Source organism: Nicotiana tabacum, chromosome 14, assembly GCF_000715075.1.
Source record: "Nicotiana tabacum cultivar K326 chromosome 14, ASM71507v2, whole genome shotgun sequence".
In the NCBI taxonomy this organism is placed as follows: Eukaryota; Viridiplantae; Streptophyta; class Magnoliopsida; order Solanales; family Solanaceae; genus Nicotiana; species Nicotiana tabacum.
Genome location: NC_134093.1, coordinates 13,561,180 through 13,583,334, shown reverse-complemented (window position 1 = coordinate 13,583,334; position 22,155 = coordinate 13,561,180). Strand labels below are relative to the sequence as shown.

Sequence of the window (22,155 nt, the reverse complement as noted above, 5' to 3'; positions counted from 1 at the left end):
TACAACAACAACAATGGCAATAATACAAAGTACGACAAGTAAATCAACTCAAGAACTTTTAAATCACAGGAAAATGTGGGACCAAATCACAAGGAATAACCACAGTAAAGAATGCTAGGCGTAAAGAGAACAACTCAACAAAGGGAAACTAATGTGTATCAACGATCCCACACTATACATTTCAACAATAGAAAAACTAACACGAGTCAAATAATTCCAAATAAAATAAGTCGACTAAGATATATGATATCTAAAACTTCTTTTAAGGTTGAGGAATTTCTAAGGATTTTCAACAATTTAATTAAGGATAAGCAGCGGAAAGATAATCATAACCTCAATTTAAGACTGAACAAATCATATAAAATGATACAATAATAATTTCAAATAAAGATAAGCAGTTATGAAAAGATAGCATGACAATAGAGAAGGTAAAATCTTCAGTTAAGTCAAATAAGAGTCAAATAGGCAATAAGAGCGAATCCTGAAAGCAATAAATTTTAATTAAAGCATGTAGAGGCGAAACTAGTAATTAGGAACTTAATCATATCAAGAACAACTTCATACTCCGTGAATATAAGGACCTAAGGATCCTAAAAGGCCAACTTTTCACAAATAAGTCTGTGCAAGCACTCGTCACCTCGTGCACACGGGCTACAATCAACATAGAAGACTCAAATCCTAAGGAAAAAATCCCCCACACAAGGTTAGGCAAGATTCTTACCTCGAACCAAGCTCAAACATTCCGTAAGGATGCCCTTTCTTCAATTATCCGACTCTGAATGGTCCAAATCTAACCAAACACAATTGCATATCATGAATACAATGATAATAGATTCATCTAATTAATGAAATTAATTTTTTAATAAAAATTCCGAAATTTGCCCTAAAAAGTCGACCCGGGCCCACGTCTCGAAATTAGTCAAAACGGCAGAATAATAAACCTTGTCCTCTCCCGAGTCTAACCATATAAAATTAATCAAAATCCGACATCATTTGGTCCCTCAAATCCTTAAATTAACTCTTAGAAATTCCAAGCCCTAACCCCCTACTTTCACTCCAAAATCCTACTGATTAATGATGAACAAAGCCATAGATTCATGAAATTTATACCATTATGGTTAGAATCACTTACCCCAACGTTGCTCCTTGAAAACCTTCGGAAAATCGCCTCTCTCCCGAGTTTCTCAAATCCAAAAATTGAAAAATGAAGACAAAACCACGAACTAGGAATTTTGTGCCCAACACAATCGCACATGCGGGCCCTTCATCGCACCTGCGCTTCCGCATTTGCGGACACAGGTGCGCACCCGCGCATTCCACTTAACCGACCAGGCTTCACACCTATGGCTGCGATCCACTCTTCGCATCTGCGACCAAGCCCCAGGCCTCCATCTCCGCATCTGCGAGCCTCCCACGCACTTGCGATCATCGCACCTGCGGATCCCAATCCGCAGGTGCGGACACACCAGAACAGCAGCTCCAGCTGCATTTCCAACGTCCAAACTCCCCGATACCTATCCGAAATCATCCCGAGTCCCTCGGGACCTCAACCAAAAATACCAACCAATCCTAAAACACCATACGAACTTAGTCAAGCCCTCAAATCACATCAACTAACGTTGAAACAACGCATCGCACCATGAATCGAACTTATAAATTTTTAAATCTTTCAACTTCTAAAACTCGTGCCGAAACCTATCAAATCAACCCGAAATGATGTCAAATTTTGCATGCAAGTCCCAAATAACATAACGGAGTTGGAACCCCGATATCAAAAAGTCACTTCCGGTCCAAATCTCCAAAAATTTGACTTTCGCCATTTCAAGCCTAAATCAGCTATAGACCTCGAATTTACAGTCCGGACACGCTTCTAAGTCCAAAATCACCCAACAGAGCTAATGGAACCGACGGAATTCCATTCCGGAGTCGTCTTCACATAGTTCCAACTACGGTCAAAATCCTAAGACTTAAGCTTCTGTTTCAGGGACTAAGTGTCCCAAATCACTCTGAAACATCCGGTAACCGAATTCAACCACGCACGCAAGTCAATACACTTAATATGAAGCTGCTCAGGGCCTTATGCCGCCGAACGAGACTTAAATTCTCAAAACAACCGGCCGGGTCGTTAATAATTAATTAACTACTTATTATTTATTATAAGTTATATATATATCAAATAAGTATTAAATATTATTTATTTAAAAGCTCTTTATTATTTACACACACAAATATTATTAAATTTATATTTTAATTTGTATAAAAGCGTTTTTCCGACCGAATTCGGTCGGAAATATTGAATTATAATTATTTCGGTTGGTTAATTAAATATATATAATTTTTGTGTTGGGCGGGAAACAAAAATTTCAAACTTTCCGACCGAAATAGGTCGTAAATTCTAAAAAATATTAATATATTTTATATACAAGTATGACCAAATATTTGACCAAATTTCCGACCAAATTTCAGTCGGAAATTTGGAAAAATTTTAATAAATAATTATTTTTGTACATTATATACAAGTATGACCAAATATTTGACCAATTTCTAACCAAAATTGGTCGGAAAGTTGGAAACATTTTAATAAATAATTATTTTTGTACATTATATACAAGTATGACCAAATATTTGACCAATTTCCAACCTAAATCGGTCGAAATTTTTATTTTTTTGCTGTCAGAAAATTTTTGTTGACTTTTGCGACCAAATACTCTTATTTCCGACCGATTTTGGTCGATTTTTTTTCTGACCGATTTCGATCGGAAAGCCTTGGACGAAAATCATCTGATTTCTAGTAGTGAAACTAAAGAGAGGGAGAAAGAGAACCACCCAATATCACTTATAGGTCGTGATGGGGCCCAACACTATAGATAGGCAAGCCGACTAATAAATTAAACGTATATCGATAAAATTTAAATCCAAGAAAATATAAGACACCAAATTCTACCAATGTGTGTGCCAAGACCTGGTGTCACAAGTGTATGAGCATCTAGTAGATTATACAAAACCTCTACCACTGTCTGAAATAAAAATGGACAGAATAAAAAATACAAGGAGAGACACTGGTAACTGCAGAACGGCTCAGAAAGGCAGCTCACCACTATGCCCCTGGATAACGTGGGTGTAAGACGTTAGGTCCCCCACTAATACTTGCCTCAGGTCCTGCACAAAAAGTGCAGCAAGTGTAGTATGAGTACATAAACAACATGTACCCAATAAGTATCAAGCCTAATCTCGAAGTGGTAGAGACGAGATGGCCGACTTTGACACTCACTAAGGGTCAACAATAATAAATGAAATAAATTATAATTATTCAAATCAGCATGATTCATAGAGTTAACAATAATTTTTTTCAATTAGCAGAAATAATAAAAATCTTTCAAATGCAACAATTTTCAATCTATTAATTAAATCCTTCAATTTCAATAAATTTCGTATTTATCAAATAGCTTTACAAGCTGCAATAAACTGTCCAAGTATCGTGTAATTATTATTATTATTATTAAGCACGATTTATGCTGAGGTCGTACGACCCGATCCAGAGTTTCGTATACACTGTTGAGGGACGTGAGGCACGATCCATAGATGCATCTATCATGCCTAGATTAGACAAGAGACTTACCTCAATTTGCTCCAATTTAATCCACTAGAAGGCCTTTTCCACGATCATCCAACTCTATCTGGCTCGAATCTAGCCAAAATAATTCGATATAATCACTAAAACTTTTAGGAATCAATTCTATAAGAAAATACTACATTTAATAAAAATTTCAAAATTAATTAAAAATTCATCTGTGGGGCTCACGTCTCGGAATCCGGCAAAAGTTACGAAATATGAACGCCCACTCAACCACGAGTCTACCCATACCAAAATCACTAAATTCCGATAACAATTCGGCCCTCAAATCCTCAAATCTATCCAAGAGGGTTTTCAAACTTTTCCAACTCAATTCACCAATTAAATGATAAAAATAGTGATAGATTCGGGTAATTTAACCAATATTGAGTTAAGAACACTTACCCCATTGTTTTCTCTGAAAATTTCCCAAAAATCGCCTAAATCCGAGCTCCAAATCGTTAAAAATGGAAGTCCCATTTTCAGAACTTAAACTCTCTGCCCAGTGATTTCTTCTACGCGATCGCGAACTTCCTCACGCGATCGCGTAGCACAAATTTTACTCCCAAACATTAACCCTACGCGATCGCATCAAGTCCCACGCGATCGCGAATGCACCTCCTCACGCGATCGCGAAGTATTAAGCGCGTGGCACAGCTCCTCCCCAGTTTCCCCTACGCGATCGCAAATAACGACACGCGATCGCGATGCACAAGCTGGCCTAACCTACGCGATCGCAAACGTGCCCACGTGATCACATAGAACGAATTTCCAGTTGCCCAAAATAAGCCTACGCGATCGCAACCCCATTCACGCGATCGCGTAGAACAAATCCACCTCTGTCCAAATTACTCTACGTGATCGCAGACCAACTTACGCGATCGCGTATAAGGAAATCAAAAGAAAAATACCAGCAGTTATCAGCAGTCTCCCAAAGGCCAAAAGTGATCCGTTAGTCGTCCGAAACTCACCCGAGCCCCTCAGGACCTCAACCAATTATACCAACAAGTCCCAAAATATCATACGAACTTAGTCGAACCCTCAAATCACACCAAACAACGCTAAAACCATGAATCATCCTCCAATTCAAGCTTAATGAAACTTAAGATTTCCAACTTCTACATTCGGTACCGGAACTGATCAAATCAAGTCCGATTGACCTCAAATTTTGCACTCAAGTCATAAATGACATAACGGAGCTATAAAAATTTTTAAAACTGGATTCAGACCCCCGATATCAAAAAGTCAACTCCCCGGTCAAACTTTCAAACTTAAATTCCTATTTTAACCATTTCAAGCCTAATTTAACTACGGACTTCCAAATAAAATTTCGAACACGCTCCTAAGTCCAAAATCACCATACGGAGCTGTTGGAATCGTCAAAATTTTATTCCGGGGTTATTTTCTCAAAATGTTGACCGAAGTCAAGCTTGGCCTTTTAAAGCCAACTTAAGGAATCAAGTGTTCTGATTTCAACCCAAACACTTTCAAATCCCAAACCAACCATCCCCGCAAGTCATAAACCATTAAAAGCACATACGGAAAGTTTTATTTTAGAGAACGGGGTTCTAAAAGTAAAAATGACCGATTAGGTCATTACAAAAAACTTGCGTCTTTCCAACTTCAATTTGCATGGAATTCTAATAAATAACAAGTGTCCTACCAATCGTTGAAGTTCCAAAGCTACACCAACCCTATCCTATATGTAGATAAAAACACTTCTTAAATGTTATTGGAGGGAATACTCTGTATTTTATGTAAATTTCCAACATATTAATAGTCAGTAGTTAACTGATCACTGATTACTATAAATCTAAATTTCTTCGTAGCAATTTAGACTGACTACATAAAATATTTCAATCGATTTCTTGCAATATAGTCTTGAAAACAGCTCTTGTACACAAGTTATACAGTCTTGAAAGTTAATCTACCATAATCGACTCTTTGCAATATTACAATACACATTTGATCCAATTGGGACTGAATATTTATCATTTTTAATCTGCAAAAACAAATTAAATTTTAACAGTTGGCTTTAGGAGTATAAAACCAATATGCATAGAAGAATAGAATATATTGATTCAGTATCGGAGTTTCCTATTTAACTTTTGAATCGTATAGCCAGCAATTCATTCCTATTCAAATTTATAATCTAAGTCATGATGTTTGCTCCTTTCATATCGATAATTTTTTTAAAGGACTTTATTTGATTATGAAATATTGGTTATATTTATCTAATAGGAAATTAGCTTTTGAGAAAATATTACACTTGGAATGACCTGTTTCGTGATCAAATAGACGTGTTAGAAGTTAGAACTAGAATAACGAAACTCGAGATATCTAGAAACATTCAACAATATGTTATCGTAGTGGTGCAAGAAAGAATGTACTACCAAGTCCATGCATGTATATGAATTTTGTTTGCACCAAATATCATTACATTTGCTCAAGCGAAAGTAGTTAAGTATCTATTAAACTACATCGATACTTTTGATTATTGACAATGATCTATCATTCCAACAGGAAGAACTTGAAAATCAAAGGCATACGCCTATTTAGAAAAATATACAATTAGTTCTAAGCAACAACTTACACACAGAGGCGGATGCAATGTATTGACACCAGATTGAACTGAACTCAGTACTTTTGACGTGGAGCATAAATTTATGTGTAAAAGTTTACTAATCTTGTAATTATGAAAAATTTCCTAAAATAAGGTTGGCTTGGGCTAAGCCATGTTGATTATACTCGAGGGGGAAAAAATGTATGAACAAGATCGACAGGATAATCTCTAAAAACATGTATTACATGCTTAAACATTACTATATGTACTCGACAATGTGGACGATGAACAACAAAATAAGCACCATATATTATAACTCCAATGCAATAGTAGGCCCTCTTATTGTCATTTCCTATGGCTACTCTTCTGCGAGGCTTTAACCATATCGTTTCCATTTCCTTTCCGCGATAAAAAATTCCAATGAATTTACATTTCCAGGATTAAAACCAAATTACAATCACGCAAGAATATTGATAGAGAGAGTATGATTACTCGCTCGCTACCTCATTTACAAACACAATCTACACCGACATGTGGATAACAAATTTATATCCAGAGTACAGATATCATACATCTAATGTGTTGTCAGTCGAGCTGTTTAGTCCAGTCAAAAGGCTGCCAATCTCGAATAAAACTAGCAACAGCTTGTCTCTGTGTCTCCACTGATTCACGCTTCCGACGCTGCTGATGCATGTCTTCAGGTGGCAACTTCAACATTCCTCTTACCACATTGAGGCCAAAGCTGCTATTGAACTGTGTCTCATCGTCAATTACATGAACGAACCCCTTGTTTAAGCCAAATTCAACGTGGAAGTACGGAAAATCCTTAGGAATTGAGGACCGCAACCCTTTCACACTTGTATCTATGAGCTTCTTAGCATTGTGTTGACTCCATTCATCTTCTGCTTCATCAATCGCCTACAGTGAATATTTGTTAAAAGCAAGTGTAGAAAAGAACACTACTACAATGACATTGCAACAAATAGGGCATAGAAGAAAGGGAAAAGCACAAGTATGAGCGTGAATGGAAGCGCAACCACGAGTACCTCTAGTACTCTATGCGTAACCACGAGTATCTCTAGCCAATCTTCATTATTAGCAAGAAACAAATCCTAAGCGACTTGATTCTGAATATCCAACGGGTCTAATATTAAGAGCCAAAAGACAGTTCTATGCTTTCTTTCACATCGATACATAAGCATTTAGCTAAAAAGAAGCGATGCAATTGTGAACATTAGCTTCCACCAAATAAGCCAAGTACATCCTATGACTTGTTAAGAGTAGAAGACCAAGAAGTGAGACTTACTAGCACTAATCCTAACGACATTTCATATTTCACAGTTTCCGACCACTTTCTAATCATATTGACTAAAAACCAATTGGTAATCTTCAGATGCTTTGTCAAAAACCCCTTCATATCACAATTAGGAAGTCTAGGCAATTTCTAGATCCCAACAGAGAAATCCCAACTCATTCCAAACCAAAACTTGATAGACAGTAGCTAAAATAATAAAATGGCCAACTTATAGGATGGTTTTGCAAACCTTCTTAAAGTACAGAGGTCCCTGCTTCGCAACTTCCTTGGGCATAGGAATGCACTCGATCAAACAATGCCGCTTTTGCCGGGCCAAACCCATCACAGTCTCGAGAAAAATAAGATCCTTCTCCTGCTTTGCAAACATCATTATGAGGCATTTCTTGAAATTCCTAAACTCCTCCCAGACATTATCATCCAAAGATCTTGTAGCTGATTCATGCTGTTCAGAGAGCAAGCGAAGGTCATTATGACAAAAAACAAAGAATTGGGAGCAAAGATAGTGATATAACAAGAATTTTGGCAGCAACAGTGTCCTGACGTATCTACCACAACAGAAAATATTTTCTTCTGATGTAAATGATTTCTTGAAATGCAGTAACACGGACAAATAAGAACAGGGATCTCCGTATTGCTAATACGACATTTTACCCAAGGAGATCTAGCACGCTAAGATTATTTCTTCGAAATTCAATTAGTTAGCTAATTATACACAATAATGAACGAAAAAGATAACATACAAATGTATGACCAGAGAAGGGCTCAAAGTCACCTGCATTGTCAAGATGCAGCAATGACCTGGGACAATCGGCTGCCAAACTGGCAGTGATAAGTAAGTGAAATTTGCAATGGCAACCACCAAGTGCTTTGGTCTTGTTGGATTCTCAAAGCAGAATTGGCATCTCTCTTGCTGAGTCAAAACGCGCTTTGCATGATGAGCTACCTCAAGAGATTTCTGATTCTCCATTCCTACTTTTTTCCGGGACTTCCTCCTCGGCCCATCATCATAATCATACTCATCATCTGCCTGACCATACGTACTATATTGTTTGTTTTGCGCTATCTTCTGAGCAAGATGCATATCAGCATCCTCCATTTTCTTCTTTTGCCGAGCAGATAGGTCATGCATCACATATCTAAATAAAGGATAAGAGCCAGCAGATTCAGTATGCTGGTAGGCATTGAGATCAAAAAGATAAAAAGAACCATTCATCAAGTCAAGAAAGCCACAACTGACGATTCAGATCCAAAATACCTGCTTGTGCTCCCATGAATCGGTGGTCTGCTCGACACATCATTAGCAGTTTGTTTCATTTTCATCTCCTCTGTTTCTTTCTGAAAAGAGAAAGTGATACACTATAAGTTGAATACAATCATGGAGCCTACACAGTCAGCTCGAGACTAAGTGTCATTAAGTCTTATAATAAACCTCCCCCTATTAATTTGCTTACAGAAACAAGAAGCTGCCCAACATGGAGATGCTTTAACAATGTCACTAGTTTCGAGAAAGCGGGAAAGAAAGAAATTTAGAGACTGATCTAGCCATCAATTTAGAATAAAACAATACTAGCTAAGAAAATAAGATCTACGAAAGATGAATCATTTTGGCACCTATGACCAATAGATAAAGCAGATGATACATAACAAACTATTGGTACGTTTTAAAAAGCCTGCAACATCAAATATCAGTGATGTTACTTGAAATACATATGGTCTTGACCTAAGTTTCTCGGACTCTTCACTTTCAGTGCAGCACCCGTGTCGACACGACGTGGGTGTGGGTATGGGTGTGGGATCCGTGTCGGATCTGGTCAACCGATTTTGGATACTTTGACCAAAATCAACGGAGAAATTTGGGACAGATACTATGATTTTTAAAAACAAATCAAAAGCTAGGGTGATATGGAAGAAAATGGAATACCTTGTATATATAAATTTCTATGTCAGTCCTTTTCCTTTTATCTCCTTCTAAAATTCTACTCTTGTTCAATATTTTCTCCTTCTCGGAATACCTTGTAAGTTTTTCACACGTCTCATAATTTATACATATTTTTATAACTCGATTTTTAAATAATTGAATTATTTTTAGCCGAATCCCCGCACCCGTATCCGTACTTGGATCCGTACCCCCGAATCTTTAAATTTAGATCATGAAGGATCTGACCTGCACCCGTATCGGACACCCGCACCCGAGTCCGAGCAACTTAGGTCTTGACTGTCAATTTAGAATAAAAAGGACACTAGCTAAGAGAACAAGATCTAGGACAGATGAATCAATTTGGAACCTACGACAAATAGATAAAGCAGATGACACGTTACAAACTATCCATGTGTTTTAAAAGACCTGCAACATCAAATATCAGTGATGTTACTTGAAATAAAATGGTCTTGACTAACCGTCGTGCTAATTTGAATAATATACAAAAGAGAATGAATTATTGCTCACCAGAAGTTTTTCTGCTTCATCATGCATCCCTCTCATGCGAAGCTGCATCACTTTTGCAGCTAATTGATTTGCAGTCAAGGCTGGTTTGATATTTGTTCCATCTTCACTTGTTTTCTCATATACTGGTAAATCTGGTTTTGATTCCGAGACTCCTGACCTTGGATTTGAAGAATCACGAGCAAGACTGGGATCACCACTCTTTTCATGCATAAATTCACGCATAAAATTTCCGTCGTTGGAAAATTTATTTACACTAGAAATTGCAGTGGCAATAAGCCCCGCATCCGCATTGGATATATTTTGATTTTTCTCTTTGCGCCATGATAAAGAATCTTTAGAGTTGGGCATTCGCATTTTAGAATGACCAGAGGATGTGTCCTGCAAACACATGTTTATGAGACAACTAACACCAATAAAACACAGCACAAAAATAGCCAAATTGTCATTTCCTCTTACTAAAGGAAACTACACCACTTTCCTTCTATATTTAATAGGAGCAAGGCACAGATTCTTAGAAATGAGACTACTGCATAATTGTTTAAAAAAAGCCAAAATTACTTTAACAAAAACTTGATATTTAGAAGTTACTCCATCAAGAACTGAAATTACAAATGTACAAGCCTAAACTGTAAAGAGAAACCAAAGAAATACAAAGCAACTAACTGTCGTCTTATAGTAAATTCACCGGCTCTCATTTGACATTACCTTTTTAGCATAAGTCTGATTTCTTTTGTCTGCAACAGCTTCTTTGTCATCCATTACCCCTCGCCTCCTATCGTTGATAGCATGTAGATGAGCACGGGTAGGTGCAGCTTTACCAGAAGCCACAGAAACAGCAAGCTGACTAAGTGAGCCCCAGCGTTCTGCTGCCACCTGTAACTGTAAAAGTTAGAAAGTGACTGCAATAGAAGCGCAAGACAAACACTGAAATGCCAACCTCATCAAGCTTCCGTCCTTCACGATCTGCTTGTTCTTGAGCTCGTCTCAAGGCTTTGAGCCTCCAACTTGCACCTCCATCACCAATAACAGCAGTAGACAGAAGTTGGCTACCACCAGTATTTGTTCCTTTTGAATCATCAGGATAACCACCTCCACCATCCTTCAAATATGGGTTCAGTTCTCTGGGATTTACTTTTGGCACCTAAAACAAGAAACATATGGATGTCAGTCTGGTCCCAATACATAACAATATCAAGCAGTGCGCCAAGATTACCCTTGCTTCATATCCCCTCAATGAATTGAAATGAGTAACAGTACTGGGAATAATAAAGATTCAGGATGGTCACTCACTATGCAATCAAGATAAATCTTGTGATACGTTGGAATAAAGACATAAATACAAGGGAGAAGGTCCAGATTTACCCTTGTACTTTGCAAAAAAAGTCTAGATTTACTCTCCGTTAGAAGTTTGCCTCAATTAAGCCCTTAGTCGTTACACTTCTGGGCTAAATATACCCCTATTGACTAACAGACCCTTGTTTTAAATTAATTAATCTCTAATCAATCTGATTTAACTCCAATGACTGCCATGCGGCTTAATTTTTAGGCCTGTTAGTCAATAGGGGTATATTTAGCCCAAAAGTGTAACGGCAAGGGCTTAATTGAGCCAAACTTCTAAAGGAGTGTAAATCTAGACCTTCTCGCAAAGTACAGGGGTAAATCTGGACATTTTCCCTAATACAATTAACAAACAAATGGAAGAATTGTGGAAGACTGGGAAAAAAGCAACTCTAGCATTACAGTTTTTTCAATGTGAACACTATATGACATGTCAACCAGCTCTAGCTCTTGCATCCTTAACATAAACAGACTGATTAAAGCAAATTACATACAAAACAGAGGGCATAAGGCTTGATAAGCAAGCCCGCAATATTGTCCCACTATAAGATATGATAAAATGGAAAGAGACTAGCATTCGAAGTGGCACAAGGATATGACATCAATTAAAAATATACCTCTTCGGCTGGAGTCTCCTCGGCTGAACAGTTAGAAGCTGGTTCGGGAATCTTATCCACATTGTCTTTTGGCCGCAGCATCCAATCCAACCCCATTTCTCTTCTCACAAGTTCATGATCATTACGCGACTTAGATCCACCAGTGTCATTATCTTAAAATTCCACCAAAGGAAAATAACGCAATAAATTACTCCATCAGTTAATCTTGGGGAAAGGGCTATTCGTAATTAAGTGGATAATAACTGAATTTATGCTTACCAAGCAAGTTATCTTCCAGTTCATCATCCTCGTTCCGAATTTGTCTATCTTTCTTACTTCTTTTCCTTTTTTCACTTTCAGACTCAGATGAAGATCTTCTGCTTCTTTCTTTACTTTTTCCATCCTTGCTTCTTCTCTTCTTACTTGTCTTCCTACTACTACTCTTTCTCTCATAATCAGAAGAACTCTCACTCCCACTTCCATCTGAATACGAGGACAAATCGTCATCTGAGGCATACCATTTCTTTTTCTTTGACCTCGCTCTTATTTTTTCAACGTCGTCATCTTCTGAACTAGTGGAACGAAATTTTTTCTTTTTCTTTCTCTCCCTTTCCTTCTTATGACCAGATTTACTCCTCTGTTTTCGAGAATCATCCAAGCTTTCATCCTTTGCCTAACACAAAATTAGTAGCGAGCATCAGAGGCATGTAACTTTCTCATACACTACCAAAGAACCCAAAAAGAAAAAGGTTAAAAAGTTATCCACCCAAACGAAAAAGAAAACCTTCAAGAAAAACATTCACAACAATCACAAAAAAGAAGAGAAGTTATCTTAACACCAAAACGATTCATGCTACTTCATCATTATTGAATACTACCCTGTGATGACAAAATGTCAGTAGCCTCACCTTTTCTACCTGCTCGCGTGGTACGAACTTCAATCCCGAAAGCATGCTCTTTGTTTGTCACCTTAACACCAAGTTCGTAGAATTTTACCTTTTCAAACACTATCCTGGAGCCTGCGTGAACGCGGGATGCCTTGTGCACCGGCCGGCTCTTTAAACACTATCCTGGAAATCAAGATCAAAATATAACAAATTAGAGTAGTTGCATGATTGCAACTTACAAAAGATTATAAGAGTAACTTTTACTAATATATACACAGTAAAAAGTTAATGTTGGAGGGGTTACAACCAGAATACAATAACCAGCACACGCGGAGGCGGATGCAATGTATTAATACTGGGTTCATTGAACCAAGTATTTCTAACGCGAAGCATAAATTTATGTGTAATTCTCACTAAAAGTACAATATATTGTAGGTATGAACCCATAACTTTAAAACTACAATGGGTTCAATGCTAAGAATCTTCAAGGTTGAACCCATAGAACTTAAATCCTGGATTCACCTCTGAGCACATATTATGTAATTTGCTAATGAAGGCAATCATGGCACTGGTTCATAGACAGATTACTTCAATGACAGTGGTGTCCGGGCCAGCTTCTACTCCAAGAACTGAAAACTCACAGAGCACTGTAATGCGTACAATCGTAATTTTGGATTTAATAAATAAACCTTTTGGAGCCAAATACACATGGGAACCGGATTTGAAAATGCAAATCAACTTGTAAGATAAAGAAAAGACCTATGTAAAGAGAAAATTTGGGGCTTAGCATAAATAAAGCATCACAACCTAATTTAGAACACCAAATTTCATACTACTAGGTACGTTAATTAGTTCCTACTTTTCCCAATTAATTCAAAATAGAGATTAAGTTCTTTTACTGGTGAGAGAAAGAGATGATAAACTAAAAATCGAAAAATTAAAATTTAGAATAAACTGTTTTCACAATTCACAATTCACAATTTTATTGTGCACTTCAAATTTTTCACTTAAGAATTGAGCTATCTGAAGGAGAGATAGAGTTTAAGATGAAACTTACGACTGAATTTAGCCAGAGTGCTGTTGCAGACGGCGGAGAGCGGTGGCGATTCGAATGACTTCGGCGAAGATCAGATCGGCGATCGGTTGACGGGCGATCGAATGGCATATGATTTTGTTGGGCCTAAGTAGATTTTTTCACCGCCTTACGTGGTCCAAACTTTACTTTGATGGGCTGCTTTTTCGGCCCAATAAATGGGCTCCCAATGCCGATGGACTTTGCTCTCCTATTTCCTCGTAGAAATGACACCAGATAGCCACTTTAAAGGGAGGCTATTAAGGAATTAGCCAAAGTCTTCTGAAATTTAGTTTATCATTTCAATTTTTCATGACTCAAATATACTGGTTTGTCCTGAAATTAAAATTTTTAATTTAAATTTTCATGACAAAATAAATACTGGCATATTTCTAAATAACAGCCTTAAGAATGGCTATTTGTGCACTTTCTCCTATTTCCTTATGAGTCGTTTGGTTCACTTACTAATTTTGTGAGAATTATAATACAGTAATTTTTTTATGTAATGATTAATAATAAAATAATAATTTTGTGGTAATTATTATTAATAATAATAAAAGAATAATAATATTGTACATAAATACTTACTTCAAAAAGTATATTTTTAGTTTTAAATAGCTAACTCCTCTTCATTGGTACAAGATCTTTATAAAAATATTTTTTCTATTCATATTGTAAGTGAACATTAGGAGATTATTTCATCTTAATAACATGTTAAGTCAACAAGTCATACTTAGGTAATGATAAAATGAAAAAATAAATTGCTGATTAAAATAGTATTTCATGGCCAATTACGAGCGGTTCAACTTATTTCCGGTATCTTTGTGTTACACTTATTCCAAGGTGGAGGATTGTGATCATGTGACAAATACATTAGCCATTTTTTGTCCTTTTATGTGAAAATCCACAATGATTCTCATCACTTACTTAACCAAAAAAACCCACACGTGACTCTAATAAGTTGGCCACTACAGCATATGTTATGATAATTGTGCAGTCAGTACAATCACAGTATCAAGAACTCAAAAAATTATGGCTTTGAGATTCTCTCTTTTCATCTGCGTCTTTTCTCTATGCTTTATCGGTGATTTTTCAGCAATATCAGCTCAAAGAGATGATGAAGACATGACCATCAAAACAATGGAGGAATTTTCTGGGTACCCAATTCATGAACCAATCTATCCCAATTCCTTATCTTCACTCTCTGTCAACTCTGAAAGTCTACAGAAACAGGTAAATTTAATTAGCAAATCCCAGGATAGTAATTTTGTGTTTGCTCACTTTGTTGTCTGTTCTTGAATTTGTCATAAAAATTGAATCTTGAGTAACAAGAGCCTCTGAAGATGGAGTTCTTGTGAACTCTGAATTGGGTTTATATTTCCTTTTTATTGAAAACAAACTAAAAAAAATAATGAATAATAAATAAATAAATAAAAAGAAAGAAAAAGAGCAAAAAATTTGTTTTGTTTGCTGGAAGCGTTGGTCTAGAGAAGACTATTAGATTTCTTTCTACCCAAACTCATTCATGAATAAAGAGAATATATATATATATATATATATATATATATATATATATATATATATATATATATATATATATATATAACTTATACTTACTTTTTATTTGTATTTGCATAATATCCGCATGAGATAAGTTTAAGTGGTGTAACGTGGTCCGTGGGGATTCATATAACTGACCCCAACTTATTTGGGACTGAGGTATAATTGTCTTTGTTGTTGGAAACCTTAGTAATGATGTCTCATTTTACTAAGCATTAGGAATTGTGTAAAGTTCACCTGTTTAACAGCATATTGAAATGTGAATTGATTATTGATGAGACAGAGTGGTCATTTCAACTGCTGCATATACTCATCATTGTTCCTAAAATCCAATCAAATGCAGCTCAAAGTGCAGAAGAGAAGGAGAAAAAGGAGAAAAAACAAATCTTTCGTGTTCATCGTTTCAACCACTTTCGTTTACTGTTGGATATCTTTTGTGATTTACATTTAGTGTTGAGTTTAAAGAACCTTATTTAAAGTAGGATACAATTTGTAGTATTGAGTTTAAAAGTACCTTATCTAAAGTAGGATTTATAACTGTTTTGTCTTTTCAAGTACATGGGAAAAGCGTAAAATTAGCAGCTTCATTTCTGTGATGTTGTGTTTGAGAAAGACAGTAACTTAAATAAACTGGATCTTTTTGGAGGATATATTATGCATTTGGAATGTCTGTTTTTTGACAAGAGGGCTGTTATAGTTCTGTATATGCTATAACTTATTTCATTTGGTATAATATTGAGCTGAATGTTATCTAGAATTTTATCTAATCACAAGGGCAGAGCTAAAGGGAGGCAATGGGGTTCAGTTGAATTCCTTCGCCGGGAAAATTGTTCTGCGCGAATAGGGCAAAAAGATACTACTTTTTGGTTTTATATTAGTCATTGAATCCCCTTGACACAAGGGATGATTCTGTTTAATAGTAAAAGGGTTAAAAAATTGCTTTAGTCACAAGTTTAAATCCTAGACATGACACTCTAGCATTTTTGGAGTCCCCTTGTATGAACTTCTGGCTGTCTAATCATAGTTTGTTATGTGTGTCATTCTAGATAGATGAGCTAGCAACTTTCTCGGATTCGCCTGCGCCGTCGGTCACCAGGATCCTGTACAGTGAGAAGGATGTATTAGCAAGGAGGTATATAACCAGCTTATAATAAGTTTTTGCTTAGTTGACATTACATAAAGTCTATATCAGTTGTGCTATTGTATTTAAAAACTACATCAGTTGTGCTATTGTATTTAAAAACTGTACTGAGCTAAAAGTTGAGCAAATGTGAACTTGAATTTGGAGTAGCTGGCGTACTCATTTCAGTACCTTCATTGAAAATAAATTGAACTGCCTTTGTCTCTTCCTCTTGTTTGAGTAATCACAGGATACAAAACGGGTAATCAGGTGTATGACCTGGTGCGATGGAAATTGTATTTCCCATACAGCACTCCTCCATTTCCTATATATGTCCTTGGCAGAGAACATGTTCTGCCAAAGAAGAAAACTGCCACGATCCTTGTATCCTGATAATGTCAGCTCGAGAAACTGCTTCAATCTTTAATTTTAAGTTCTGAAAATGTGAAGATGGTATTTGCTTCTACTTTAACTTTTGAGGAGAAAAGTGGAATAGTATCTTTTGAGAAGTGTAAAGTGGGTCTGTCCTAACTTTTTGGGTTTTAAAATACAACATGCAACAAATGGTCTGCACTTGACTAAACAAAGAAAATAGATACTTTTAAGGAAGTAAGCATTACTCTGGGAAACCCAAGATGGATATGAGTGCTAGAGAGAGGAATTTGTATATGGACCTGGAACTGAAAAAGAGGGGCGTATTTAAGGTAGTGTAGTGAAATTCTACAGGTTCCTTCTGTGTGTTAATGAAGTTCCAATTTTATGTTTAATCAATTAGTTTTGCTTCTGACTTATTCTTCTAGGATTAGATGATTCAACATTTTTTGCACTATTTTTCTCTTGTAAGATTTCTAGCTTGTTGCCCATAGATCCTTATGAAATGCATATTTCATTTCTGGCCAATTTCACAAAAAGCAACATTGGAAGCATTGTTGTTACTTCTGAATTAGTAAATAAATAATACATTGGGATTGCTTGTTTGCTTATTTTATCATGCAGGTATATTAAAAATTTGATGGAACTTTCTGGTCTCTCTGTCAGAGAGGATGCTGTTGGGAACATTTTTGGCCGGTGGTAAGCGTTTTTTCATGATGCTTTTCTCTATTTATTGTAAAGCAGATGTTGCAAGACACTCATTTTTAATACCTCCGTATTACTCAAATATGCCAAATGTTTGACAATTTTCTGTTCCCTAGATTCAAGCTAGGCAAACTCTGACTAACATTTTGAAATATATTCGATTCCATTTGATACGAGGAAATACATTTCATGAGATTTTCTGAGTATCCACATTTTAATTTTCCAAAAGCGAAAAATGTTAGTTAAATTGGCACAGTTTTTTTTAAAAGTCTGGTTAGCATTGATTTAGGTAATATGATCTCTTTACAAGATAGTCTAATTTAACATTTATTTGCACCCATCTACCATTCTACTTGCATTGGGTCTATGATATCTTGAACATGACTGTCATTTGGTGGTTCTCAGGAATGGCTATGAACCCGAGCTCGCCCCTGTTTTAACTGGTTCTCACATTGATGCTATACCATACTCCGGGAAGTATGATGGTGTGGTTGGTGTTTTGGGTGCAATAGAGGCCATTAATGTGCTAAAGCGGTATGCATTATAATTGTGGAGTGTTAGAAATTTAAATTTTTTGATGAAATTGTCAATGCAAAATTGCAGTTCTCTGCTTAAACTGAGTTGCTTTTATTTGTTACTCATGATTATGTTTCTTTGATAGGCCTCTGTCGAATTCCTCCTTTATTGGTTTTTGTTTGATTGGGTTTGTATGCTTTCGTGTACGGGTCCAGTCAGCTTTACGTGTGCTTTATGACCAAGATTTAGTTTAACCGGAAAATAGCAGATACTTACGGAAGTGTAAAAGCGGGCCTGGTTAACTTTCTTAAGTCATACGATGCTGAAACAGAATGAAGAAGGAATGAGAAATCTCTTATTTTGGAAAAAGGAATATTGTTGAAGTAGTGTTGGTATCAGATTTTGTGATGGTTTTGCTTATTCCTTCATTGAATGCTTCCCTAACATGCAATATTTTAATCAAGTTTAAGCTAACTATGTATGAAGGAATTGGCTAAAGTTTAAAGGATTGTGGCATTTTATACTGTAAGAAAACTCTTTTGCCATTAAAAGAGGGTATTGGCCGAGTCATGGAACTCAGAGAGCTCAACTATAGATACACTTTGCATTCGGCTGCTACTTTGTTTGACTGCAGAATTCTGTCTTTTGTTTGCTGATTTAAAATCTAAATTACGCAGGTCGGGTTTCAAGCCTAAGAGGTCATTGGAAGTGATTATGTTCACCTCAGAAGAGCCTACGAGGTTTGGGATCAGCTGTCTGGGAAGGTTAGGAGCTTGATCACTTACTCTAGCACCTAAGAGCATAAGCAAATGTATTCACGGAATCAGTTCCTTTAATGGACGGCATACATTAATTATTCAGTTCCATTTGGTTTTTAACTGCTTATGTTGCAATATAGGAGTATCTAAACGCGTCCCATATCCAGTTGAGATTCTGATGGTCACGATATTTGCAGCCGTTTGCTAGCAGGAAGTGTACAACTCGCGGAACTTCTGAAGAAGACTGTTGACGGTCAGAATATTTCCTTTTTTGAAGCTGCCAAGTTTGCTGGTTATGGGAATGCTAAGGGCGATCTGTCTGAAGTCTTTCTCAAGAAAGGAAGCTATTCTGCTTTCGTAGAGTTGCACATAGAGCAAGGTCCCATTCTAGAAAAAGAAGGTAGGCTGCTTTTAAAGGGTTATCCTATTCTTGATGATCCAATTCTAGGACCGATTTAAATGTGTTCCATATCAATAATAAAACTGGTTTATGTGTCAATATACAGGTACTTCCATTGGTGTTGTGACTGCAATTGCCGCTCCAGCAAGCATCAAAGTAACATTTGAAGGCAATGGAGGTCATGCTGGAGCTGCACTAATGCCAGAAAGGTAACTGCTTTTTGAAGAGCTAGACTTTGTTCCATGATTCTGCAGATCTCTCTGCCTGCTTACAACTTCTCTTTCATTTTTTAAATTATGAATAAAGATGTGTTTTGTACTTAAAAAGTATTAAGATGGTTTTCCTGTTTGTGATAGACAGATAACTACCACCACTATCATGTGTTATGCTGTTGCTTTTGCTTGGAATTTCCTTAGAAAAGTTTAAAACTTTATAATATGGAATTTCCAGCTTATGAAGAATTCATTCTGGCAGTTAGTGCATCAACTTTCAGAAATACGTGCTTGCCTTTTCTTAAGTTGTGTTTCTCATTACTCTAAGCTTGAAAACTAAAGGAAATTCTAGATTTGACCATTTCCTGTCATATACTTCTTGAAAACCCGTCTTCTTTGTTGTAAGCTCCCTATTGCCTGACTTGCATTGCAACTTCGAGCTGTAAAACATTTTGTCTGATTTTTAATTGATTGCAATAGGGAATATTAGTCATATATATATTCCTTCCTGGTGCAATGTTACTGGTTATAATGCGTTCCCTTATATGGCTGATTGATCTCCGCAACTAATTTGGAACAGAAACGATGCTGGACTGGCTGCTGCAGAGTTGGCTCTAGCTGTGGAGAAACATGTACTAGAATCAGGATCCATTGACACTGTTGGAACTGTTGGTAAGCCGATTTTTTTGCCTCATACCAGAAGACACTAGTTTAAGGTCAACTACCTTGTGCACTGATAAATGCTTTAATCTGCAAATCTGAGAATGGAACTCTCAGAGAAATTGGGGATTCATTAAAGTATGGAACAACTAATTATTGTGAGTAACATTTATGAGTACAATAGGCATGTTGATGAACCTAGACCTTAACTTTGAGTAGTGAAAGTAACAGCGCATTATGGTATCAAATTAGAAGATAGTCAAGCCTTCCGCTTCAGTACTATTGTAATCTCTCAATAAGATTTAATGAATTTGTTTTTTTTAAGGCATACTGAAGCTGCATCCTGGAGCAATCAACAGCATCCCGAGCATGGCACACCTTGAAATAGGTATACTTCCTGTCAAATTAATGTATTTTATTCTCTACGAATCATGTTCTTCTCTAGTTTATCACAAAGAGTAGCATTTCATGATTTTAATATTCACATAAAACTATACATTCTATCCAAATCCTAGTGCACAGTCTCTATTTGCTGTATCTGATAACAAAGTCATGTTCTTTTGGATGAGACAGATACGCGAGACATTGATGAAAGCCGTCGAAATCTTGTAATTGAGAAAATCCATCAGTCAGCTTTAGCCATTGCTAAGAAACGCAAAGTTATACTCTCAGAATTTGAAATAGTGAATCAAGATCCACCTGCCCTTTCAGATGAGTCAATCACTAAGGCGACAGAATTAGCATGTCAAGAGCTAAATTTGACTCACAAGAAAATGATTAGTCGAGCCTATCATGACTCCCTGTTTATGGCAAGGTAAGTGAAGGGGAAGCACCTCCGCGCTCATATTTATCGATGCAACTTATGTTCTTAAGATCATAGGTCCCCTATGAAACTCGAGAATCCATGCAGCTTAAATAGGACACCAATTGAATATAACGCAGTATAATATCTCAATGCTATCTGACCAAAAATTTCTGCTAATCGTAATTTCTGAAATCCTTGCAGAATATCCCCGATGGGCATGATATTCATTCCTTGTTACAAGGGTATGTCATCTCGCTTTCTTTTGGCGCTAGTTGTCATTTTCCCATTTTCTCTGTGTTGATGATGGTCTTACTCTCTTCAAGTTAAGTTACCTATTTTCCGTTTTTAAACACAAGATAGTAATGACACTAGAAGAACTATGCTAGGGTAACTGTTTCAGATGAATATATACTGGATGATTATAAAAGAACTACACAATGAATTAACTATCACGAGCTAGGGATAGCAACAAGGACAAAGCATCTGCGCTAGTTCTAGCATACTCTTGTTATTGGCAGCTTCGAAGGAGGATTGGATTGATATTTATGCTTTGTTACTTGTTGATTTTGCAGGATATAGCCATAAGCCTGAAGAGTTTTCATCCGTTGACGATATTGCTAACGGGGTAAAAGTTCTAGCATTAACTCTTGCCAAGTTATCTCTCTCATAATGCCTTAATTTAGTGAACACTTCCTAATGCTTTAGGGCATCTGTATTTTTACTTCTACAAGTAATTTACAGATAGTGAATTTCCTCCTACTTCTCTACAGCAGTTGGCTTTGTTAACAAATCATTCACTTCATCTGCAGCATACCAATTGCTTCCATTGTTAGTTATGTAGAAAAATAATTTAAAAGCTAAGTAATGGTATGTAGTCAAATTCATAATTTCTGGTGTATTATATATGACAGAGGAGAAGGGAGCCTTGGCGTATAGCCTCTTGCAAAAATGCAGAGTAAGATTGCGTACAATAGACCCTTGTGGTCCGGCCCTTCCTCGAACCCCGCGCATAGCAGGAGCTTAGTGCATCAGGTTGTCCTTCTAATGACAGAGGACGTGAAAAAACTGAGAGACCTATGCCAATACTACTACATATGAACTAGTCACAAGAAATACAAATCATCTCCATAGATGCACAGTAGAAAGCTACAGGTTCCTCCGTTCAGCTGAACCTGGTAGCTTTGACTCATACCCTATATATGTCTTAAAGAAATCTA

The 22,155-nt window shown here is 36.6% G+C and overlaps 2 protein-coding genes across 2 annotated transcripts; one reads left to right on the top strand and one right to left on the bottom strand.

Annotated features, from left to right (window-relative positions):
- Window positions 1-6,454: 6,454 nt before the first annotated feature.
- LOC107770651 (uncharacterized) lies at window positions 6,455-13,947 on the bottom strand. The gene is made up of 11 exons (XM_075229351.1): window positions 13,816-13,947; window positions 12,780-12,941; window positions 12,151-12,544; window positions 11,893-12,044; window positions 10,875-11,078; window positions 10,643-10,810; window positions 9,938-10,315; window positions 8,747-8,826; window positions 8,264-8,627; window positions 7,721-7,933; window positions 6,455-7,094 (listed from the first exon to the last, which is right to left on the bottom strand). Exons 2-11 carry the CDS (start codon window positions 12,822-12,824, stop codon window positions 6,762-6,764), a joined length of 2,331 nt encoding a protein of 776 aa, XP_075085452.1. The 5' UTR covers window positions 12,825-12,941; window positions 13,816-13,947; the 3' UTR covers window positions 6,455-6,761.
- Window positions 13,948-14,768: 821 nt separating this feature from the next.
- LOC107770650 (ureidoglycolate hydrolase) lies at window positions 14,769-21,707 on the top strand. The gene is made up of 12 exons (XM_016589986.2): window positions 14,769-15,063; window positions 16,437-16,522; window positions 17,507-17,581; window positions 17,993-18,121; window positions 18,781-18,867; window positions 19,059-19,261; window positions 19,368-19,470; window positions 20,054-20,145; window positions 20,459-20,521; window positions 20,707-20,947; window positions 21,140-21,180; window positions 21,511-21,707. The coding sequence occupies exons 1-12, from the start codon at window positions 14,863-14,865 to the stop codon at window positions 21,606-21,608; spliced, it is 1,419 nt and encodes a 472-aa protein (XP_016445472.1). The 5' UTR covers window positions 14,769-14,862; the 3' UTR covers window positions 21,609-21,707.
- Window positions 21,708-22,155: the final 448 nt, after the last annotated feature.